The sequence below is a fragment of the Erithacus rubecula genome, assembly GCF_903797595.1.
Source record: "Erithacus rubecula genome assembly, chromosome: 2".
In the NCBI taxonomy this organism is placed as follows: Eukaryota; Metazoa; Chordata; class Aves; order Passeriformes; family Muscicapidae; genus Erithacus; species Erithacus rubecula.
Window position 1 is genome coordinate 104,105,530 of NC_136685.1, and position 26,446 is coordinate 104,131,975.

A 26,446-nucleotide genomic window follows, 5' to 3' on the forward strand; every position below is an offset into this window, starting at 1 on the left:
AAGAGAACATGTCCTCCAGACACATGCAGAATCTTCTTCATTTGCAGCAGGAGCAGAAATCATTTCCAGCAGGAAGCTGTACAATCAGCAGTGTCTTGCTGTCAGCTGCAGAGCTGCTAACTCTCATCAGGACCTGGGTTACACCACCAACTCTAATGCTCCTGGATGTGAATCATCTCCTTAACCTCAATGAGGAGATCCACAGTCGTAAGTAAATGTCACTGAGATTTTTCTAATTTAGTTCACATAAAATCACAGAGCACAGAACATGCTGAGCTGGAAGAGACTCACAAGGATCATCAAAGTCCAGCTGCTGGCCCTGCACAGGACACCCCAACAATCTCACCCAAATGCTCCTTTGAGCTCTGCCAGCCTTGGTGCAGTGACCACTTCCCTGGGGAGTCTCTTCAGTGCCCAACCATGTTCTGGGTGAAAAACCTCTTCCTGATAGCCAACCTCAACCTGCCCTGACACATCTTCAGGCCATTCCCTCAGATCCTGTCACTGGCTCCCAGGGAGAAAAGATCAGTGTCATCCCCTCCTGTTCCACTCACGAGGAAGTTGCAGCTGCAGTGAGGTCTCCCCTCAGTCTCCTCCAGGCAGAACAGACCCAGTGCCTCAGCCACTTCCCTTCAAGGCCCTTCCTCATGCACACTTCTGGATGTTCTCTAATACCTTTATGTATTTTTAAAATTCCAATGCTCAAAACTGTCATCAGCCCAGGTCAGAGCAGAGCAGCACAATCCCCTCCTGTGCCCAGCTGCCCCTCCTGGCTGCCAGGGCACTGCTGACTCAGAGTCTGTGGTCTCACTGATCTTAAGAAAGATGAAAGAAAACAGTTTATACATTTATTTTACACATTTAAAAAAGATAAGCATGAAATAAAAAGGTACATTTCCTTAGCTTATTAGCATTTAAATTTAAGAAGCAGTATGAACAAGCACTGTGAAATTAAATTTTATCTTAAAATAAGATTTAACTCTGGTATTAGTACCACATGAAAACCAGTGTGTTGCCCTTGCACACAAGCAAGGCCTGATTTTGAAACACATATCCATGAAGATGTGTATACATGTTAATATATGAACTTCACCCAAAAATGATGTTTGCACATCCAAGTGTAAATACATAAATCTAAATATATAAAAACAACCTTCATTTGTCCCCAAAACTGAATGCATGATGACTTGTATCCACAACATGGGCTAGAATTACATGTTCATATCAAAACAACACAAGCAGAAACTATAGTTACTTAGAAACTTCTTTGAAAAAGTGGGCCTCAAATCATTAGCTATTAATCCTGGTTAAAGATTTATTTGAAATAAACTTAATTTGCTTTATTGTTGGACAGATCATGTGAGTAAACCATGAACTTTCTAATATAGAGAAAGGGTTAAATTTTACTAAAATAAACTACATGCTCAGAAACAAGCAAGATACCAAATAACTTCAGCTACTAACAGTTCACACAAGGGGTTTTAACTTCTGCTGTCATCAGCTGATATGATTTTCTAATAGCACTGAATATATATAAATCTAAAATATTCCTTAGTAGATATTATAAGAGATTTTTCTTTCCATAAATACGATGCTGACTGGTGCAATAACAATGACTAATTCCTAAAGACTTAAAAGGATTACCTTTATTTCAGCTCCAAGTGACTGAGATCCTTACTTAACTAAATATTCTTAAAATGTGTTCTCCAATTTTGATTTTCTATTCTTATTAATTTCCATAATTTTGAATTGCTTCCTACTCTTTGCTTACTCACAACCTTGGCTGACCACCTATGCCATCAAGGCAGTATTTCAGATTTTGATTTCTTAAGCCTTCGCAGTTTTAACTTCCCAAGACCATTTTCTCCTTCTTTTTTTCTTTTTTGAGAAAGCTTCTCTGAAGGCATGGGGTGCAGTTCTAGACATGATGCTGGCACTGCAGGCAGCTCTTCAGTGACTGTGCTTGGCTCATTTTGGCTTGTGTGCACTCCACTGCTGCTCACAGAAAGAGACCAGCTCTTGTCAACCACAGTCTTTGTCATGTCTTGCTGTGAAAACAGCCTGGAATTAAGGGGTGCCTTCTCCTCCAAACAACTATCATCACACTTACTCATTTCTGTACTGACAGAAGCTGAAGGAGCCCCTTCAGAGGACACTTTTGTGAAATGCTTCAGCTTTCCCTCTGAAGCAGAGGTCCTCAGCCGAGCCTGTGTTTTGGTCACTCTCTGCCTTCGTTTTGGAGCCGGCAGCGCTGACTCAGAGCTGCAAGGAGGGTTTTCACTTCTAGGACTTGCCTCCAACCACTGCAGAGAGCAAGGCTTTTGCTGGCTGAGAACATCATCTGGCTGTCTCTGATGAACATCATTTCTCTGCTCTAATACAGGAAGCTCCAAGCTGCTCTCAGCTGTGTTTGTGCAGTCCTTCAGCAGGCCTGGACTCCTGCGTCTCACATCAGGCTGAGCACTGAGAAAACTCTGACAGTCGCTCTTTCTGTTCTCTGTCTGTGAGTCTCCCGAGCCAACACACACTTTCTTGGAGTCCTTGCTGATTTGAGGTTTGCTTGCACTGCTTCTCCTTGGTTTTGTCCTCCTCACACTGCAATAAGAAGGAATTTTGTTTTTTAAATTAAGAAAGAACCTTTACTGACTCCATTTACTGTTTTTCCAACTCTGAAACGCCACTTGGGCCACCCTCTCTCTGAACATGGAAAAAGTCCCTGTATATCATCTTGACAAGCAGCAATGTTTGTCTAGTGTGGATAACATCAAGTGTTATCCATCTGATTTTCCACTGTGCTAGGGGAGAACCCAATTTATTAATGACTAAGCCATGAAGGAGTGAGTTCACACTCATTTTCCAAGAGGCAGAACTGGATTCATTACAGATGCTAAAGGTCAACAGAGCAGAAGTATATTGAATTCCTTTCTGAACTGGCTAGATAAAATAGCATTTCCTAAGTGCCTAAATGATTGCAAACCATTCCCATATATCCACATGCATAATGCATATCTACAGGGCAGAGGGGGCAGGCAGGGAGAGGCAGTGAGTTAGTCTCTGTGTGAGAGCTCCTAATCTCTATTTTAGAATGTTCCTCTGGAATTTTTCCCAGGACATTTCAAAGCATTGCTTTAAAGTTAACCACTACTCATCTAGTATCAAGCCCATTCATCTGGCAAGGACTTAGGTAATGCAAGTAGATGATATTCTAAAAGGAATTACACAGGAAAATGGGATCACAAGGGACCTGATGGAGTGTCAGTACATAAACACTCCTTGGCAGTGCATTACCTATGGATCTGGATTTCACACAGCCCAGAAGATGAACTTTGTGCCCAAGTCCTGGATCTACATTTTGAGTCTAAACACATTACTAGAGATGGCCCCAAGCTGAGACCACTTCTTGCTGCCCCACTGCTGCTGAGCAGCTCCCAGGACAGCACATCTAACTCTTCTCAAAGAAGGCTCATCCAAAACAGGTAGAGCTGGCATACCTCCAAAGCTAATCTCATTTCTAAAGACAACACAGATGAGACAACAGTGGCAAAAAGAAAAGTTGCCAGGGTTCACAGCAAATCCCTGATTTCACAGGTGATTTGGGGCTGCTGGCAGCTCACACAGGTTGGGATGGAGTCCTGGTAGCACGTGGAGCAGTGACAAATCCAGCTGATCAGCTCACCCTCTCCATCCACTCCACCAGGGATACTCTTTAATTGTGACTATTGATCCAGAGTCTCAAAATGACCAAAAAATATATTTGTGAAGTATTTCTCACCCGATTCAAGCATCACATATTTATTTTGGCTCAGAGCTTCATTCAAGGAAAAACAGCCTGTTTTGACTCTGCCTAGTGCTATGTGTGATATCTATGTGGGTTGTAATAGCTTTCTCCATGCTGTAAAAAACAACAACATAATTTTATGTGCTTATCCACACTACAGTAGTAATCTTTCAGTAATTTAAAACAATCCTTTGTAGTCTATATTATTTAAAATTTTGTTACATAAGCTATATTCTACCAAACCAAATTTTACCAATTATAAATTCAAAAGCTTAGAAAGTATAGTGGCAATACATTTTCCTCAGGATGTCTTGCTTTATTTGTTCACTCAGACGAATCTTAAGCTTCTTGCTCTCAGCAGATTCAGTAAAATATTCAGACGTCCCATTGGAAAGTTCTTCTTTCTGCTCCAAAAGAAAATACAGGTTTAAAACATGACACATCAAGTTATGATTATTCAACAGAAAGCTCCATTTCTAATACTAAGATTTACAGCTGTTCCTTATTATTTTGATCTGAGCAGTCTAAAAGAAACAATTATTTTTAATCTTTTAATATTTGGGAGTCTAGTCAGTTCCCTCCCCTTGACTCCCAAGGAACATATTTTGTATGCTAAAATACACCACAAACAAACAAGACTGCAATGTAAAGGATGTAGCTTTCCAAACCATCTGAGGAAACTGTTGGCAAATATTTGACATCTTTGTGGCTCAAACTGTGACAAATGCCAGGAATCTCTCTTGTAGACAGGAGCATGCTTGTCAGTTTTTTTTCTGCAGAGACTGACTGGCGCAGTGGTCTATACACTTATTCTCAGAGGAATTCCCATGATTTTCCATACTTACAAAAAAACATACACAGTTCTATTTGCTCATTGAACAAAGCAAGGGTTAAAACTTTTAATTCTAACATTTAAACACTCCCAGCTTGCAGAGGTTGGCTACTAGAGGACAACAGGGGAATTCTTTCTGGTCTCAGCTAACAGCAGCACCATCCTTTTATATAATACGAGGTTGGGGCGACTGTGAGGGAAGGAAAATGCTCTTTTCTTCAAGCTGTGAGAACTTCCTTTCACAATGAAACAAATCTCAATCAGAGAAGGGCCATTTGCTGATTTCACCATTAACTACTGAATACTCCAAAAAAGTATTATCTCCGAGTCTCCAGAGGAGAAGAAAAAGAAGTGGTGAAGCCACTAAAAGAAGAGGCTTTGTGCATTTCCTTGTCTTTGAGATCACTTTTCTGCCTCAGCCTCCATGATGCAGCCTCTGACAGCGGCTCCCCAAACACAAGGAGTGCTGCTTTAGCCCATTCATTGGTGGAGGAAGGGCACTGGAACCAGGTGGTGTGGAAGAACTGAGAGACACAGAGAAAACCAGCAGAGGCACAAGGCCAAAGTTTGTACATGACCCCTGCCTGGAACACCCCTCAGAAACCTGTCACTTAGGGGAGATTAAGCCCTGCTCATTTTTACTTCTGTTTTAAAGGAAAGGGCGGGGGGACCTCCATGCTCCTCCAGAAGGAATAGCCAGTGAAAACAGCTTCCTAGTTTGCCAGCAGAAGGAGTGTTGTCAGGCAAATAAAGCCATTTTGGCACTTAAAAAAACTACAGCTGTTCTGAGCCTTCCTTTCAGAGACAAGTTACACAAATGTGTGCATTGAGCCACACTGAAGTTCTGTCCACTCATGGTGCGAAGAGTGTGTTTACACCAGACAGAAAGCACACGCAGCACACATGCAATGTGATCCCAACCTCAGAAATCAAGCTTAACTAGTTTAATCTGAGGGATTAATTGCTGCTTCTATTCTTGTTGGAGGTAGATTCCCCTAATTTGACTAAATATATTTTCATACTTTGTAAGTTATTTAAGACAGAAATGCTATTAAGACACTCGAGCGGTCTCCTAATTTTAAGAGAAGGCAGAGACTGCAAAGTCTGTAGAAACTATTTCCAGTAACAGTCACACAACTTTGAGGCTGAAGAGTCTTACACAATCAGCCTGCATCAAAGCAGCTGTAGAGCACTCATACTTGGCCAGAGAGCCAGAGCCCATCTGAGTTCCTGCTGGGTGGAAACGGGTCAGGTTCATTCTGTTAAATCTCCAGTCCCCAGCGTGCTGCCCTGCAGGATCACAGCCCGCTGAGACAACTCTTGTCACCGTGGTAAGCAGTGCATGGGAAGGAGCCCTTGGTACAAAATCCAGGGGAGGACTGGGGGTAGTTCCTGTCCCCATGCACGCCCTATTGCAGATAAGGAATAAAGCCCAGTTCTAATTTGCATGTGATTCCAGACCCTACAGGGCTGGGATGGTCCCACCAGGCTGTGAGGAGCAGACCCTGCAGAGAGGCAAAGATGATGAAGTCATGGCACTTTTGAGTTGAGTCAGGCTGGAGCTAATGGCCCCAACTGCAGGGCTAACACATTTCCTCACTGCACTGTCATCAACCTTTTGTTTAGCTTTCAAATATCTTATCACACAAAGCAGTGACAGAAAGGGTTAAGGCATCAAAAAAAGTAAAAATCGAAATGATTTATATGTGAAACACTTCTGAACATGCCCTCTAAGTACAGTAGATTTTCCCCTCGGAACCACACCCTGTAAGTGCTGTATTTTGAGAGCTGAACAATTAACATAAGGCATATGAGTCAGGCTTTGAAAGACTCTGTGGGAACCAGAGAGCCTTTTGCTATTAGTAGTGATGTAAACTCCCTAAGGCTGGAATAAGTCCACAATAGAAGGCAGAGAGAGTCATAAATAACAACAGTGGGTACTCCAAATACTACTAAGACACACAGCCATTATTGGTGATACTTCCTTTATTTTCTTTATTAGACTTAATAATTTTAGTTAATTAAAAAAAAAATAAAACACACTGTCTGTTTTGGGAATACTATATATTTCCTATGGGAACTTCAGGACTTGTTAAAGAAAGAAAAAAAGCTAATCTGCTCTCATCCTGTCTAGTAATCCCAGATTCCTTTTAGGCAGTGAAATAATTAAAGAAAAATATTCCAGGCATAAAAGGGAGGACAGCAGAAGCAGACATCATATAAACAATGACACCATGACAGAGAAAAACGTCAAAGCACCGCCAGACTTGCAACTCGACTCTGAAAGAGCTGCAGGGAGTGGGATTGCTGCTAACAAATTAAAACCACATTTCTTGGCAAATTGTTAAAGACAGACATATTTACATTTGTATAGAGACTGGGTGGGCACAAAAGATTAAAATGCTTCTCTAGCCCTTGAACTGCCAAGTTCTATTAGAAATATGTGCTCTTAAAATCCCAGGGTAAGCTCAGTCCTTTTTGTCCCTAAAACTGCAGAGAAGGGTCCACAGAAGTGAAACTTTCAAAGTCTTACCAGCCTACCTGCTCATGACACTGGCTTTCCCAAACCTGATTTTAAGATCCTTAATATTTATCCAAAGAGATGTCTGCAGGAAGAAAAATGCCTATCAAAACCTACAGAGAAATATGTTATGCACAGAAAATACTTCCTGTAAGGTTTATCAAACTGAAGATTTTTTTTATTTTGCTATCTTAGTCCAGTTACTACTTACTCAAGGTGAAAAAGAAACCCTCAAAACTTTAAAAGTGGCAGTCACTGCTATCTCCAGCTGTCTCCAAGAAAGCTGAATTTGGCAGTACCACATTAAATATTTGTTAAAGAACTTGCAAGGAACCCTTTCAACTCATTACCCTGAAGCAGAAAAAGCTCTGGCCTCTCCATCATCACAATATATTCATACAAATACTCTTTTCCTTCCAGTCTAATACTGGGTTGAAAGAAAAATTTCAAAGTGAACACTGCTGCCCCCCTTTCCTACCACTCTGGTGTCATGCTTTCTAATTGTCTCTTACTCTTCTCAGTGCCACAAGCTTATGTACCAATAAAGTAAGACTAAGAGATAATTACATTTCATGTCTGGTTCCCAGGCCCATAATAAAAAACATACTGTTTTTAAAATGCATTTATCAATAGGGCTCATCAAAAATACTTAATAGAATACATCAACGGGTTCAAGAAATCAACTTTTATATCATGGTGGCAAATGGGAGGGGACTATAAAGATAATAATACAGGCAAATCTATGAACTCAAGTATTATCCCAGGCACATACAATAAAATTAAAATTAGCAAAATGAAGAAGACAGAAACACATTTTTAGGGGAGCTTTATGTAAGCTTGCAATGGCATGATTTCTCTTAGTGTCATTCTAAGCTGTATCATGAGCTCAACCATCAAAGATAACCTTTAGGTTTCAGAAGTGCCCTAACAGATGACTGACAGATCAGAGAGGTCACACAGGACTCCTGCCAATCTGATAAACAAAAAGGGCTCCTTAAAGCAAGTGAGGAGGCTTGTGAGGGAAGGAAGAATCAGATATTACAATCTAACTGATAAAAAAGTGACAGAGACAGGACTTTGGGTCTCGTCTCCTGCCATCTCCCAACCCACATGAAGGAAAAGCTTTCCACAGTTTCAAGATGCAAATTTTTTTGCATTTCCAATGTAGTGATGCATCAGTCCTGGCAGTTCTATTTATGAACTCCAACCACATCATAAAAGTCTTGCAGAAGTTTTCCAAGTACAGAAATGGATATTATTCTCAACCTGAAATACAGTTCCTTGATCAGATTTGTGGAATATTACTCTACATTTAAAGTTGACTGTCCTAGTCTAAAAGCCAGTAAATTCCAGTAAAAACCATTAAGGATCATCCCACATTACAATGGAATACTGGTGCTGCCTTTGAAATATGTATTTTTAAGGAATGCTGGTGGTTTTCAAAAATACTCCAAATTCAATCTTGAGAAGAATGTAACAATCAGAGTAAACTGCATCTGTCTAGGAGGAGCAGAACTGTTCAGCCTTCCCATGACCTTGCACAGAAAGCAAAATCAAACTCCTGGATCAGTACAGTCTTCATAATCTACCTCCGAAATTGTTTTGAATTTGACACCATAGACCTTCAGTTTTGCTTATCAGGAGATTCTATGGTCTGTACTACTTAGTCCAAGCATTGGCCAAATCTGTTACAGGCCCCTGTGATACACATTCCACTTTCTCAAAACATAAGGTGTGAACCCAAGTTTCTCACTCAATGCATAAGTCCTGGCTATTATAAACATTCCAAAGGTCCCTCAGGCATCATCATCAGTTTAAAGCATGTGACTTCTATGAGGAAAATGCCTTCTTTCTTTTGAAGTATATAGTTCAGATTTTAACTGCATTTCACATATAGGAGGAATCCCAGACTGTTCTGAGTGTAAGAAATTCAGAGCTTTCTAGATTTGCATTTGAACACCCACTAAAGTAGAGAAAACAGAAGAATCCCTGCTGTAAATGGCAGAGAACAATGAAATGTGATTCTTCCTAAAACTCTGAGCTGCAGGGGAGCCTTTTTATAAATTCAGACCTGTGTGTAACACAGAGCAAATACCCATCACACTTTTTAAAGGCACAGAAGTGCTCCCAAACTGATTTATTTACATACTGAGCAGCACGTGACACAGGCTGTGTGCATTTGCTTGAAGGCAAGAACTGCTAAAATTAATGTTAAGTAATTGAGCTATTAATCATTATGATTTTATATACTGATGCTACAATACTCAGATTCTATCTTCAGAGAAAGTGTCCACTGATAAGAAATGGAGGAGTAGACAAGAGCTTTTCAACCAAAATAACTTTTCTCAATGACACTGAAGAAAAATCTGAGGCATATTAACAGTGAATTTTTACCTTTTTAAAGGAACCAGTGTCTTATAAGCATGAATCTTCAGCCAGCCATTTCCATCAATTTTTAGATTCCACACTCCAGCAATTATGAAACAGGGCATGCAAGACATACATATTTCACACTTGAGATTTGTATTAAAAAAATGGAATAGCAATTTTATGTGGTGCTTGACCCCTTTCTCCAGCTTATAAATTTAGAGAGAATATCTGAGACAGGGCCTCCTGTAATCCTGTACTCCAGCTTTTCCCAGCCTGGCATGAGGATCCTCTGTGTGCCTACCAAACCTCACTGGGTATCAGGGTCAGCCAGATGTCCCTCAGCATCACCCACCAGTAACACTGAAGCAAACTCAGCATTTGTCCTTCCAGACATAACATGGGTTATATGACAAAAGAATTAGAGCACATGATGTATACAGTGTGTTCAGATGTCCAATACTTTGATACTTACAGGGAAAAAAAATCCATCAATTTTATGCTCTTTTGTTCTTTTTATGCAGTTACAGTATGCAGTAACACCTGGAGGAGATGTTGTCAAGAATAACTTATACTCTTCATCTCACCACTTATACAAAACCAAAACATGTAAAACACAAACTTCACAGCTCAAGAAATAATTACTGTTCAACAGTTTAGTTTTACAGCTTGGTTTCCAAAACCACTACCAGTACCACCACCCCAAAAACCCCCCAAGAACCCACACTGGGGATCTGTCCCTACAAATAATTTCAAATCATTACAGATTGTTCAAAAACCCTGCTGTGAACTTTACCATCATATATTTCAGTTTCCTACTCAGTCAAGTTATGAACTTTCTATTAGTTCCAAGAGATTTCTGCTGAAGACTGAGGAACTGATTGCTCTTTACAACAGTTCTTTTAAATCCTGTCAAATATTCTTTGCCCAACAGGAATATCAAGAATTATTATCAAAACCTTAAGTGAGTTACACCTTTCAAATCCTAGAGCATCAAAATCTCACAGATGCACCACAGCTAAATAAAATCTTTAGCTCCCTGCAGCTTTAACATGATCCCTGCCAGCCTTCCCCCTGCCCCTCTGCCAGGGGTGCCTGTCCTCTCCAAGTCTGCAGAAAGGAAAGAGCAGAGAATCAGCTCAAATCCACATGAACCACCAGCATAAGCTGTGACAGCAACAGTGAGGGGGGAGAGGAAAATGAGGGAGGTGAAAGGATGATGACAGATGATAATATCTTAAATAACCACAAGGCTTTGACAAATGAGATCCTGTGAACACTGCTAAGTAGTTAGATTTAAATCAACTGGAGCACTCCTTTAAGAAGCAACTACCAAAATGAGTAAAAGATTACTCAATTTGTCCCTACTTTTTGAGGATTGCTTCATATGGAAATCATTTTACAACCTTAATCATTTATACTGCAGCTATAGGACCATCTATATTTCTGCTCTGCTTCACCTGATTTTGCATAATGAGGTTCACTTTATTGAGGATGCAGTCCACTTACTTGTTGGCTTTAAGGCAATCAAAATTACTTTTTATTTAATTCCATACATACTCTAATATTCTGCCTGCTTTTCAGACAAATAATGCTACAGAACAAAGCTTTTCCAATCAATTCCTTGCAGCAATATCTTGGCCTTTTTCCAGTGACCACACAGTTAATTCACTCTGCAGTTTGCATGAGCACAGCAATTGCTCTTTTCAGTAAAAATGCTGTGCATTTATCAACAGATGATTTTCATTTACAGCCCGAGTGCCTCTACCCAGCTCTGGGAGGTTCCTCTCAAATTCTCCAAAGCCTTCTCTGGTCTTGACTAATTGAAATAATTGTGTCAGTTTTCATTTCATCATTTGTCCACTTCTCTGGATAGTTAAATGCAGCAGACAGCTGTGAGACTTTTGCCATGCAGAAAATAAATCAGTTTGTAAGCTAGAAGAAGAAACTCCAACAAGTTCAGACAAATCTCACTGAGGCAATTCACAGCATCACTGCTCTCAGGTCTCCTCCCTCCCTCCCCTTCTGCAGGAGGTTCCTGCCCCTCTCAGAGCTGGCTGAAGGGAGCACACACACAAATGCCCCAGCTGCTCCCACCCATAATTCAGTGAATGAATTGAAAATTTAAAAAAAAAAAAAAAATTTCCCTGCAAATCCAGGGAAGCTCAGTGTGCATGAGTCCACAAGGCTGTGATACACAGAAAGATGAGATGCAGGCACACAGCCCTTTTGGCAAACGCTGCTGCAGGAGTGGTAATCTCCAAGGAGAAGGGGCAGACAGCTGGGACAAAAGGGAATATTGTAAAGATGCTGTAGCTTTCTTTTAATGACCAAGTCAAAGACTTCAGGATCATTACTCTGAGATGCTGTTTCTCAGAGACAGCAGCCTAATGATTCAAGCTAATTTACAGCTACACCAACAATGAAAGGGAAGTCTCACCCTTACCCAACACGTGGTTCTGCCAAGGATCAACACTAAGTGACCTGGCTGAAAGTGAACCACACAAATGACAACAAGAAATCACAACAAAAACACCCCTTGATTTCAGAGGGAACACTGAATGACCCCAGCACTGACAAACACTGAAACAAGAATGCCCAGGGAAGCAAAGGCAGCAGGAGCACAGAAGATGAAGGATAAGTATAAAAAAGTGACAGAAGTTTCAAGTGTCAAAAGTGGAAACTCACCCAAGCAATTCTTTGCCTGTTCCACTAATGTGGTATTTGGATAAAGTTCATTAGTCTGCAGTTTCCCCCCCTCTACCTTTTTAAAAAAGTAGTGAACCTCCTTCATATTTACCAGCTACAGCTTAATGTTGTTCTCCTGTTTCTTATAATGACTGCAAAGAATTCAGCACGTTATCTAAAATCCCAGAAAACTAGATTAATAAAAATTTTAAAAGGACAGTGACATTAAAAAAAGCATCAAGACAAATATTACAGAAAATGTAGTATTAACATGTTTTGGATGTTATTTTCAGGTAACTCTTAGCTGCTACCTAAAGTTGCTTTGGCTCAATTCATCCAAATCCTGGCTTTGTGCTCCTGCAACATTTTTTTTTGCATCACAATTGGCAAGTGTGTGGGTACAGGATGAGTTGGTTCAGTGAACTGACATGATGGAAAACTAATCCTCTAACGAAAAACAGAGAAACCTCACAAATAAATAATTTTCTGCTAGATCAAGTCAATGAACTAATTCATTCTCGACTGAAGAATCACTTGGTCCATTGTAACCAGAAAGGAAAGGAATATGTGGCTGGATGTAGAGTGACCTTTGCAGTAGTAGCCCACCAGCACAGCAGTTTCACTGTAATATTTTATACACACATACAGATAAACACACATGCCAAAGTTTGTACTTACAGTGTGAATTGTGCAATTCCTTCTCACAGCATTTCCTTCTTCCCCTACCCAATCTGATATCACTTAACAATAAGTCTTTAAAGCATTTAAGATAACTAAATTCCACATAAAGTCCTGTACTAATCTTTACAAATTGCTGCTATCTGAAGTTTTTATTCCACATTCCAGTAGACACACTATTCCAGCAGGGCACACTCCAATGGGACAGATCTGTTAATTGCAGCTAAGTTTCATGTTTGCATGGAAGAACCAGAAGCCTCTTCCCAGCATAATCAAAACCCAAGCAAACTAAGGCTCTTAAGAGTTTTAAGAATGAGAATTCTCTAATGCTCCTGAAGAGTATTACAATGACATAATTTATAAAACAGACATGCATGAAGAAGATTTAAGAGTTTATTTCCCTGCTGGGGATTTTAAAAGTATTAGGTACATCTTTAGCACTTTTTTCCTCTGTGTGTACCTGTGAGAGGCTTTTGTTTGTTTGGTTTGGTTTCTAAAGAGTAATATTCTGCTGAAAAAGAATCTTTATTTTTGTATAATATTCTCTGTAACTTAACAAGGCTCAGTGGAAACCCCGAGACCTTTTGAATCAAGCCAGGATCTCCTACTCCCCACTTTCTTTCCTAATTTTACTCAAACAGTAATTTCCAATTTCCACTTTAATACCATCTTTAGCTTAGCCTCCTTCATGCTTTCCCTAGAAGCGCTTCCTCTCATAGATTCTGGTATAAAGCCATGTGGTTATCAATGAATAGTCCATTGTTTGCACATTTTCAAATGCTCATAAGCCTTCCACCCATTTCCATTTCCACTGTTTCTCCAGATAACCCATTCCCAATTTTCCATTTTAGCTCTCTATATAATAATAATCGAGAAAATGTCGTCACTGACAAAGGTGACTAATCTCTCCAGAGCTCTTATGTATTTCCTTGGGTTTCCTCTTTTGCCATGTTCCCAAAACTGTCTTCTTTTTCAAGATAAAACCATTCAAGATTACAAACACAGTTTGGTGAAACAGGAAACAATAGTTTTATGTTTAAACTTCACATTAATAACTCAGCCTATTCTTCCATCTTTTCCTTAAGACTTCCAATTTGCTTATGTAATTTCAGTAACTTGCTATATTGTTTCTTTACTAGACATTTCCCTTCTTCCAAAATGCTTAAAACTGCCTGCAGCCTGAGTTTTAAACATAACCAGACACACACCCATTTATAAACATATCCTAGAAAATTACGTATCGATAGATTTCCTTCTATTTCATTTCATGTCTGCTCCTTAGAGGTGCTCTCAAATATTTTATTAGTTTATGCTTAAAGCTAATTTGACAGAGACTGTCTAATCCACCCTAACCTTATTCTTACATGAAGCATCACAGAAGGATTAAAATTGGTTCTCCCAGCAACTGATGCTGAGGCTTGTGAATATCTCAAAAGCAATCTAATTATAAGCTTTCCTAAGGTGCAGGACATAAAAATTTCATTTCATAGCTGGCTATATCCCTTGAAACTCGTGGTTTAAGCACAGCCTACTTCAGAGCTACATGGAACAAGCCTAAAAAGCAGGGAAAAGGCAAAGAATAAAGGGCTGGAGACAGGTAAAGGAAGAGAGTTGTGGTCAGTGAAGGAAATGTGCATCAGGCTGACATAAAACTTGTTCCAAGTAATGGGAAAGGGGAACACTAAGCCTGATTTGTCTTAAAAGAGCTCAGGAATGAAAGCTTGACCCAGACCATAAACCAGCACAAAAAACAGTTTAAAAAATACATAATCACTAAGTCCTAAGTCAGTCACAGTCACAGCCAAACAGGAAAGTGACAAAGTCTCCATTAATGTATAGTTAACTGCTTTTGTAAAACAAAAACAGGCCCTCAAGTCTAAGGGTGTGAGCTGATTAAAGGTTTAAAATAACTTGCATCCAACACTGTGGCATTATTCAAACCCAAACAACATACAGAAGAAAACAAAACACAGCCTCATTTTCAGCCCATGACAGAATCTGCAGAGTGTATCAACAGAAAGGTCTTCTGGGTGGTCTTTTGTAGGGCAGAGTTTAGAATTCCAGCCTACTCATGGCTCAACTGCACCGAGAAAAGCAGACACACACAAAGTGCAGATTCTTTGCCTTTCTTCTGGAGTGCCAAAAACTTGAAAAACTCTCAGTGGCAATCAAACACTCCCCCAGTTTGGCAAAGTACTCAGCTGAGTATATGACAAATCTGGTCCTAATGTGCTGTAGGAATCCCAGAACAATAAAACAAACTGGAGTGGACCGTTTAAGTGGGAGTGGTAAGAATTAAACAGATGCTCCAAAACATTTGCTGAGGGTCTGCTCCCATCTTACCAAGCTCTTCAAACCAGGGAAGATGCTTAGGGATAACTTTCTCTTACTCCCTCCTACCACACACTACATTGACCATCCCAGCCAGGTCTGTGCACCCACACTGCATCTGTAAGCAAAGCAAACTCCCAAGACTTTATTATTGATTTGGTTATCAGCTCACTAAGAGATATTTTCTCTTTAGATATGAAAGTGTTTAAATTTGCCTTTTAAACAATGAGTTTTCACAGAACAAGATCCAATTTCAAAACAGTAAAGCTAAAGTCCCTAACAACGAATTTTTTAATTTGCCTTCTCCTTCCTACACAAAATCACAAGAAAAACTAAAGAAAACTTGTCAGCTCTTATTTTATGCAAAGATTAAAAATACCAAATGAGGGAATTGGATATCTCATAAGAGTTACTTAAGCAAGAAAAAAACCCCATCACTATTTCTCAGTCAGAATGCAGAGACAGAATTTTCTACTTCAAGCATTAAGTAGTTTTCAAGACAGTACTCAAAAAGTAATAATTTTCAAAAGAGCAAAGTACTTCTAGAGCAGGGAGATCTTTTTTTTTCAGAGTGCAAAAAACATTTGCTTGATTCTTTGACACTTCAGGGCATGTACCAGGCTAGGAATTGAAACAAGAAAATCTGCATTTAGCATTATAAATATGAACAACCTGCCTGGTATTAAAGAAAAAAAACAAAACAAAAAGAGTAGAATGAGTGAAAGAAAATATGTTTTTTCAAAGGTCAAATACACTTTAATACATGTAAGATCAACTCCTAAAATCCACCCAGACCTCAGGGTGTAATTGTGACCCTCAGTGTGAGCCACAGAGAGGCACCTGGGCCATGCAAGCACTCCTGAGACAATCAGCACTTAACTGCAGGATAAAATTCAGAAGCCTTTGACCCTGATGAAGCCTTCAGGATGAAATATTTAAGGAGAATTGCTTATGGTATTTAACCACACACCAGTGCCTTTTCTTCCATAAATGTTTGGGGATTTTTTTTTCCCAGCAGGGCCAGCCCTGATCTGCTTGAGTTGCTGTGCAGAACAAGTGCTAAGAAAACATATAAGAAACCCATGGACATTGCAAACAGCTACATTATAGTTTTGAAAAGTAAAATATTACCAGAACAATATATAAAGGAAAGAAAGATCCTTAAATCAAGGTATTAGAATTAACCCTGCTTTCTAAACACATGGTCTTTTTCTTCAAGATTTACAAGGTTCAGAAAATGCTGAGTTTTCAAAATTCCCATTTTTGCCTGCCTTAGGCTCATTTCAGGATGCTCTTTTGAATACTTTGGCCCAACTCTTCATGTGACTTTCTGGTGCCAAGATTACAGTAACAAATACTTGAATAACTACATCTGTATATAGATACATTCACCTGATTTCTATTAAAAACCCCCCAAAAGTTTTAGAACAGTTTTGTACCTACCAATCCATCATTGTCACATGTCCAAGCACCTGGATCAAAGTCAAGTTTACTGACACAAACAATAAATTTCTCTGGAAACACACGGAGCTCTAAACAAAGAGAATTGAAAAGAGGATTACAAAAATCATAACCACTTTCAAAACCACTCATAACAACAACACACATGTTATTTTACTACATAAAATTACTTATTTTTTTAATTTCACACTAACTCATTTCATGCACCCCTCTAGCTTCTCACCTACTCTCTTCAATGTGCCACTTCTCATTTTGTTTTGTTTGTATAAAGCATTCCAAAAAATCAATAAGTAGAATAAACTGAGTTCCCAAGAGGACAGTCATGGCTGCAAATTAGTCCACCTGCACCCCTGGATGGGAAGAGCAGACAGAACCAACAGACAAACCACATAACAAGGATTTCTTTTGTGCTATTCTGGTGATGAGTCTTTTCATCACAAAAGCTGTAAATTAGGTTTGTAGCCCAGAACAACATTCAATCAGGGCTTGGCATCAAACCTCAGCATAAGGCCAGGGCAGAGTGTTTCACACTCTGACTACAGAGATTTTTGAAGTCATTACACAAATTGGTTAACTACTACTGAATTACACATTTTACTCAAGATCACATGGTTTGTTATGAACACAACAAAGTTTCTGTTTACAAAGGATTGAAAATTGAAGGGTTCTCAGATTAGAACAGACGAGACAAAGCTTTATTCAATACCTGGCAATGCTATGGGAAGAGCACAGCTGGATATTTTCTTGTTTACATATGGAATTATTTCCAGATCAGTATCTTCATATTTTCAGCTCTGATCTTTTTTTGTTGCTGGGTTTTGTTTTGTTTTTATAAAAAGAGAATTAATAATTTTTAAAGTTTGTTATATTTCCCAGCAAAGCCATAACATACTATTTTTGTGGGACAAGAAAGAGACAAGGCTTGCAGGAAAAAAAAACTATGAGGTTGATCTCAGATTTTTTTTTTTTTTTGTAGAATTGAAAAGTAGGGCAAGTTGCTTCCTGTAACATCTTTTTATTATTACATTTTATAACAATTTCATCTGCTGGTTAGCAAAATGCAGGTATCTTTAGATGTTTATTGATGCTTTAGAACAGTTCAAATTGACAGCAAACAATGCTGAGATTCCAATACAGACACTTTGAAATTCTATTCTAAAAGTACAAGTTTGATGAAATATTTAAAGTCAACACTGATCTCTTCAGCCAATATGGACTTAGTAAACAACCAGTTGGCATTTGAAGACAGATTTAAACATTTATGAATATCATGAATCCCCATAAAAACAATAAATTATTTTAAAATATCCACTCAATTATTCAGTATTTTATTGGATTCTGCTTTTTTTGTTTAATGCCCAGAGGTCAGTGATCATTACAGCTCCTTTGCACTGCTGTTGGCAGGAGAGGACTGATCTCCCTTCCTTCCAGAGCATCCTGGCTTGAGAAATCATGAAGAAAAGACCTGGTCCAATGACATCACCTACGTCAAGATTTTATAGCTGTGAGGTGACTGAAAGCCTTTCCTGCATACACTTGTACTGCATGTTGATGTCACAAGACACTCGAGCAATAATGGAGTGATTCATGCTGCAGCTCTGCTTGATTCACCCTGCAGAGACTCAGGAAAATGCTGAGTCTCATCATACTTACAGAATTTGGTGAGGTTTAGCTGATCACCCTGAGGCAAGACATACACAAATTTAAAATTAAGTAAAAAAAAAAAAAAAATCTTATCTCAAGAAACACTTCACTTTTTTTTTTTTCTTTTCTCTTGTTTTCAGGAATCTTCTTTGTAAAAAACAAACCAAAAAAACCCCACAAAAAAAACCCCTAAGCTCTGAAAGAAATTTTAAGTAGACCAAAATCAGACAAAGTCTTAGTTATGTTCCCTCTCTTCCTCTTCTAAGTAACTCTGTAAGCAACTGATTTCTTACCACGATAATGTTTCCCTAGAGCACAACGGAGATGAACCCATCTCTTCATGAAGTAGGCAGTAATGTGCAAACTGTTGGCTGCAACATAAAACAAAAGGATAATATTAAATGTAAGGGTATCTTGGGCATTCTGGTCTCAAAGTATTGCACATCTGCTGAGAATGAATTGAGAGGAATCAGCAGCAGCTCAATAATACAAAGGAAAAAGTAACTTTAATGGAATATTTTTCAAAAAAAACCTGCTGACTTCTCATACTGAAGTATCAAGAAATTACTGCCTGAAACATGGCAAAAGTCTACACAAATTATTAACCACCAAGTTCTGGAATCCAACCACAGAAATTAAATTAATTAATTGATCAGAGGTGTCATTTGCTTAATAGTGTGATGTCATGGTCACTTAATAGAGTGGTGTTTCATACACATTCTACAAGAACACTACAGACATCCATTTATTTAACTGCCTTCTAGAGGAAGGTGACAGAACTGGTAGGGAAAAAAAAAAAAAAGAAAATAACTACACAGAAACCCAAACATGAAAGGGCTTTATTCTGAGTTCCACTGAATGAGGTGTGAAATGCCCACATTTGAACTCCTCAGTATGTCCAGCAGCCCGAGCTGGCCTGGCTGACTCAGCAGGTACCTGTAACCTCCAGAGGCTTTTTCTGTTCCCAAGAATGACAGAAATCCTTGAGCACCAGCAGTGTAGGAAATGGACAGAAAATATTCTATTATGGCTGAGACAGTATTAGACCAAGGAAATCACTTTTACTTCTGTTCTACTTAAACTCCCAAATGACCCTGGTTTACCAGCTAGCACTTTATTCATGAAGGGATTTAGCAATCTGACTCCCACTGAAAATGCAAAAAACTGACACCTGTGACTCATCTTCCCCAGTCTCCCTGGGTGCCTCACTGAAATCAAAGTGTAAAAGAGGATTGGTGATAATTCCCCTAACTTAGATGGGGTCTGCAAGACTTAAATTATTGATGCTTTGAAGATAGTCAGCTACCCTAGGTGCAATTAGCAGTTAGAATAGTTAGTGCTACTGCTGTTTTTATAATCTAACCATTTAAAAAAAAAGGAAAGCTTGCTTGTTCCAGTCTCAGTCACTGCTGAGATAGTGCCAAGGCATGCCTTATTTCTAAGCCATTTATTTTCATAAATGCACATTCTCCTGCAGGGTCCCCCACTCCTATTTCTACAAGATTTTCTGGAGCTCACCATCGAGTGCTGTTGAGCCTCAGCTCTCATTAAGAACTACAGTTATCAATCACAATCAATCCCTTTGAAATTTATCAGCCATCTTTTTTCCTTCCCCTCAGGAAGACACCCAAAATTTGACTTCCTTTTAGAGATCGAGTCAAGATGTGACAAGTTGAACCATCCCTTAAAAATGATGAGCACTAGAGAAAAATTTGGATGTAATCCACCAGCTTTATTAAGTGTTTACTTAAAAGAACAATTAAGGAAAATTACTTTTAGCTATTTCCAGTTTGGCACCTACAATTCTTTATCACTGCTAGTATGCATAGTCAAATCAAAGAATTTGCCCTGTATATAAATAAGTTATTAGTGTGATAACAACATACACCACTGTGACCTTGGAAAGCTGAGAAAGTAGCATTCCTAAAAGTACAACTTGGAAAATAAATCTTCAGACAGTAAATATTAAAAGTTTTCCTTTCCACCTCCATTTGTCAGCGATATTCCACATGTTCTGGGGTTTTTTTTTAAAGGAATCTAAAACGAAAAAGAATGAAATTTTTTTTTACCCCCACAGAAAAGGCAGGATGCTTTGTTCTTGGCATTTTTTTCTAGATCAGTGACATCTATATCTGTTTATTTTTCTTGCTGTCCTGGTATTCTCTGAGAGGTTAAGTATTTAATGACAAGTGATTGACTGAACAAAGTTTCAAGTTCTCCTTAGAGGCCCTTGATTCAGCCAGCTACTGTTCTGTGGAAGAGAACACCTACCTCAGATCTGACAAAAGAAATAATTATTTAAGAGATCAAGACACCTCTACAAACTATTTTTGCAGCATCAGCTCAAGTCTGAAAGTATTACAAAGCCTTCACAGGGAACTGCACCTGAGCATATAAACTCAGCCCAGAGGGACTAACACTAAAAAATCATTCTAATTTCCATGATTATTTACTACTTTGTTGAAAAGGCCTGAACAGATATTTGCTGTTACTTGTTGCTAAGCCTGAGAAAATATTTAGATGCACTACATTGAAGATACCTGCATTTTTAAAGTATCACACAGCTACACTCAGTAAATGTTTTGAAACCCTTTTTTACATGACATACGATCTACCCTGCAGTTAGCTGGAGTTTGAAAAACTCTCCCATTTTTAAAGCTGTGAAAGTTACTGCAGAACTGTAAAAATGGTGATATCCTCTTTCAGCTTCCTTCTGGGGAAATATATTATCCAATTAACTACTCTGCTTCATGAAAAAATAAACTTAAAAATAAGACTCACAAGAAAATCTTCTTATCCAAGAACCCCGTGTGACTCGCAGCTTTTTAAACTTTCTACTCAGTTATTCAGCATGAGTTTAAATCTGTTCATGATCTCATGGAAGAACAGACCAGCTGATATGTACCAAATGCTCCATCACTAACTTCTTCTGAGCACAACACAGAAGTTTGAACCTCAATCTACAGACAATTTTTCTTCCAGTGATGTAGAAAGTTCACACATCCTGGGCTCAGCAAACCTCGATCCCATCTTCAATTTCCTCTTCACCATGCAACACAGACAAAGCTCCCTTTGTGGAGAACCAGCACACAGACAGAAATAAAACTGTATTTAGTGACTTGAAGTCTTGCTTTTCTTTTGTTTCAAAACTGGGCACTGTAAATCATCAGATCCAAAATAAACAAGAAAAACAAACCAACCAAACAAATCAACCCCAAGGAAATAAACAGACTCTGAAACCCAAAAGGAGACTGCACAGAAGTGGCTCTAGAAAAGCCACACTTCAGTTTCAGCTGAAATAGGCACCAGTGAGTGCTGCCTCTTAAGGGAACAGCAATTTGCCCTGCTTGTTGTATTTCAGAGTCCCACGACACCGAGAGGAAGTATCAGACACCAACTCTCCTGTAAGACTATCCAGCAACACTTGTTTTCCAAAGCAGACACAGGCAGGCTGACTTGAGCTCCAGGAGGCTGCCAAGAGGAGGCTGTGGTGCAGTGTGGAGCAGTGGGAAGCCCTCTCCCACGGCTATTATGGACCATTCAGCTGGGAGCCTGGGAAAATGCCTCTGAGCTGCTGAGTTATCTGGAGCAGCCTGGCAGGTGTTCACTCCCCAGCACCATTTGGCACCTGCCTGGCTCCCTCCTTCACTCCAGTCTTGTCCAAAGCCACAGCACAAGCCTAAAGCCAAGTGCCCCCAAAACATTTTCACTAAGCAGTATTTTTATATCATACCTATTTTTCCCTCCCAGCCTAGACACTTCATATTTCTCAAAGGTTGCTGTGGATTAGCACTGACTCTACTTTTGGAAAGTAACAATAAAATAAATCATTGCAACACACATTTTAGAAATACAAGAGGATAAATTTCTAATGCTGCAATGTGGAAGTAAAGGCATGGGTGCATTAGACTTTCTGAAACACTAAATTGTACGTTAAAAAAATTTACACTTAGCTCATGCTTGATTAATTTTTCCACACAGATTAGGCTCTACCAGTAATAATGTTTACAGTATATAGAGCTTTTCATCTTCAAAGTACTCTACAGACATATTATTACACTGCTTTTCAGCACTCATATTTCTCCACTTAAAATTAACTCACCACAGAATCAAAAGCCTTGATTGTTTGTAAACAAAACAAAAAGAAGAACATTTCATTTTAAACCTACTGTTAATTGTGCAGCTTTCCCTCCCAAAAATGTCCAACTCCATACCATGTGCTACAGACTAGGCTGCCATTTCTAATTTAGAAGAGATTCAAATAAAACATTGACATCTAAGTTTAAAGCCAAGTCTAAGATAGGACAGCAGATGCACGACATCACATACAAAAAGCTGCTGAGATTTCCAAAGCCTTTTCTGGAATCTACTTGAAGTTTTTTAAACAGGAAGCATCTTTGCCCAGTTCAAAGTTTTATACAGCAAAGAACAGGCTTCAAAACAACTGAAGCATGTTAGCATGGCATCCATTCTTTCCATATAATTTGCCTTCTATCCAAATAAGTTGATTACTGTAAGCAAGTACACAAGAAAATGTGTACTGATAAACATAACATCAAGCCCATAAGCTTTTTAAAAATAAGTTTGATACCCAAGGAAAAGCATTCAGGCCATTAAGTTGATACACTTGAAGAATGGACAAAAAAATACTTGAGTGTAGCATTGGGTGAGCATTGCTGCAGTTGACCTTGCCAACTCTTGTACTTGGCAAATAAATTCAGGGATGGAATTTGCCTTTGTCTTTTTCCAGGGTGCCTTACAGTAGCTTAAACCAAATTGCTGACAAATTTACAGACTAAACCAGATTGCTGATTTTTTTTTTCACCTTACTCTTTCACTGGTTTTTAGCATTACTGCTGCACTTCTATCTGCTAAATCTTCTGAACACAGGCCAGTTGCCAACACAAATAGGTGATAAATCCTTCCCACCAAGGACCTGGGGACAAGATTTAGTTCTTATCTGGGAATGGGGTCCCTGACTGGAAGAAAAACATTAACCTCTCAAGAAGTGTGATCAAGAGAGGAAGGGATAGGCCTGGAAGAATCCTCCCTGCTATCAGAACCTGGATAGCCTAGACACAGCCCACTGTCTAAACCATTCAGAGTATGAGCCACAAACTGCAAAACTGGACTGAGCCATTTTGTAAAATGCTACAGCAGGGTTGTAGGGCTCTCCTCTAGCAGGAGAGGTGTGGAATTCACTGCAAAATCAGAACTATCCTGGCCAAACTGGATCCAGGATAAGGCATTTCTTAGGCTGGCTGTCAGTGCTGCTCTGGAGGAAAGAATGAAGAAAAGCACATCTACGACCATCTGGCTGCAAGATGATTAATGCCTCTGATGGAGGTCCTGGGAACACACCAGCTCTGAAGGAAAAAGACCATCTTCCCCTCACTAATACTTAAGGATGGAGAGGAAGGCTGATCCATTCCTGGAAAATCCATACCCATTCATAATGTATGAGCAGTAACAGCCAGCAGCACCTGCCAAGGCATTCAAGCAGATAAATGCAGAGCAATAGATTTGATGGTCAATGCACCTTTACCACAGACAACTGTTTTCTAACAGGACACAAGATTTCATTTCACCCTTTTGCTGATCTCAGACTCAATAACCACATTATAAATTGCACATGATGGGCACAAACTGAAACCTATTTAGGAATGCTCCCTGTTTTGAACATCTAAACTGTATTCCAGAGAAAGCCACGTGCCTGGACTTCTTTAACCACTGGAATGAGCGCAACAACCAAGAGAAAGGCTGAGAAAGGCATCTGTTGCTACCAGCCAAAAGGCAGAGAGAACTGGAAAACAAACCCTGTGGTAAACACTGTCTGACAAGTCAGCAGCCCAGGAGAAGCCAAAATATTCCAAAGTGTCTGTGCTGCAATGGAGCTCAGTTAAACTGTCCAGTGCCACTTCTGCACATCAGGAAGAGTGCACATCCCACAAACTGGCCAACACTAAACAAATGGACCAATCACTCCCATCACTGAACTCCTCACAGTGATAGAAGTAAGGCAGATCCTGGCTCAAATGAGACACAGACACCGTGATGAACTATGGTGGTTTTGGTTCGCCAATTTGAAATTTTCCTGTTGTGAGACAGGACCAGGAAGAAGGCAAAATAGGCTCAACTTTAAGTGGTGCAAAGAGAAACTTTATTACTAGAAACTATAAGAAAAAAACCAAAACTTTAGATTACTTTTCCTTCCTCTACACACTTCTTTCACACTGAAAACGTTCAGAAAATATTACCATCTTTAAAATAGTCTTTCACTAATTTGGGAGTCTTTCCCTAATTAGTCTTTCACTAATTTCACTTGGAAGAGGAAACTTCCCTTTTCAGTCTGTGGAGATTTCTCCACAAGAAACAGTTTTCTTGTGGCCTTGATGTCACAGTGAATCAGCCACCTGGGACAATGGAGATGTGATCACTATGTAAAAAACTCTTCCTTGACTAAGAGTTTTCTCATAATCATTACTGAGGACCATATCAACTTATAGGACACACTCTAAGGATTATAAGAGTTCAAACAAAAGCTCATTTCATCTTTCAAAACAGAGGATTTTCTTCTTCCCTGGGGAGCAGCAGAGGTCTTCTCACTATTCAAACTTAGGGGATCACAGCAATTTCAACATTTGTTTACTTTAACACCAATGCCTCTGCTCTTACCTACAGCTGGAACATTCAATCCACTCCATAATTTTTTAATGTGTTACAGGGAAACAAGAGTCTCTTCCCATAGCATAAAAAAGAGAAATTTCAGCCCATGACCACATGGATCCAAGTTTCACTCACAGTGCACTAGGGAATGCATAATACAGCACATGCCACGTTCACAAAAGATGTCCTTTCAGCCTGTCTCTGTGGTTTTTCCTTGAAGAAATCCATGAGCTACAGGAAATTTTTTGATGCCATGAAGTACTTGAAATGGAAGATTTTGTATTTTAGGAGTGAAGAATCTCTACAAAACAAAGTTTCTTCAAGCACAAAAACTCAACCAAAATGTGGAAATGAGCCTCTTGGAATTTATCAGACATGACTGGTTCCCATTACTGTTCATTAGAACAGCAAAATCACTGCTGCCAATATTGTGATGCTGAAAGATTTTCAAATAAAGTCAATCAAACCTTTCACAGGTCTCCAGGCTCTTTTTTTTTCTTTTTTTTCCTGGCAATAGGAAATAACTTCTGCAAAACCTTTACCCCCAAGAGGAAAGGGTTTTAACCCTAAATCTCCCACAGCTGCCAAGACTTTAATCTTCCACCAATAACAAGGTCTCTAGGCAAGGGTCACTAAAAATGTCAGGAATATATTGTATAACAGGGCTACAACACCTCTGGGCTTGGTGAGAAAGCCCAACACTGCCACTGGAGATATGATGGGACAGAATGAGAGGGAAAGAGCAACCAGGAGCAGGTATATTCAGCAGAACTTTTCAAAGTGGCTTAAACTAGAAAGGTGATCTTGATATATAGCAAAAAAAAATATTATTTTAATTCATTTCTTTTTGAGGATTCCTGTTAGGATATCCCAGTGGAACTAAGAGGTAGATGTTGATGGTCATAACTCCTTTTCTCTCCTAACATCTAGAGGACACTTCAAAAGAACATGAGTTCTAAGAGGCATGTGTGGACTTGAACCTGCAGTTTCATGCTGTTGTCTGCATAAAGCAAGTAGTGCCAGAGGTTCACAGGTTTTTGCCTTTTCACACAACAGACTTTTGTTAGACTTGCAACAACTCAGAATAGAAGGAAATTCTGGAGCATAGCAAATAGGTGGAAAGTACCACAATAGAGCCTTCTGTATTTTCTCTTTTTAAATGCTGGCAAGCAGACCCTAATTAAGTCAGCTGCTGAAAGGCTCTATTTCCAAATAAGTGTCTATGTCCTTCAGCTCTCACAAGCTCTGATGCAAAGAGGATACCACCAAAAAAGACAAAGAACAACCATGATTGTGCTCATCTGCCCACTGCCACCAGCTCAGCTCTGGCTCTGGTGCAAAGAGCTGGAGACTGACTGCAAAATGTTTTTTATAAAATAATTCATTTTAGCTCACTCAAGAACATGGTGTTAACAGGGACCACCTGAATAGCACAGCTCAGCAGCCTCCATTTCTGACAGCAGCTTAACAGATGCCAAGT

General features: G+C 39.3%; 1 protein-coding gene across 4 annotated transcripts in view; it reads right to left on the minus strand.

Moving 5' to 3' along the window:
• Positions 1–826: 826 nt before the first annotated feature.
• Positions 827–26,446, minus strand: part of SLX4IP (SLX4 interacting protein) — a 71,520-nt gene continuing 45,900 nt past the window's right edge. For all 4 annotated transcript variants that reach the window (XM_079330667.1, XM_079330668.1, XM_079330666.1 and 1 more), the window contains 4 exons: positions 18,594–18,671; positions 16,639–16,727; positions 4,073–4,182; positions 827–2,595 (listed from right to left, as the gene is read on the minus strand). In XM_079330667.1, coding sequence (XP_079186793.1) covers positions 1,800–2,595; positions 4,073–4,182; positions 16,639–16,727; positions 18,594–18,671 — 1,073 coding nt within the window. In that variant the 3' untranslated portion in view covers positions 827–1,799. The remainder of the gene's footprint in view (positions 2,596–4,072; positions 4,183–16,638; positions 16,728–18,593; positions 18,672–26,446) is intronic.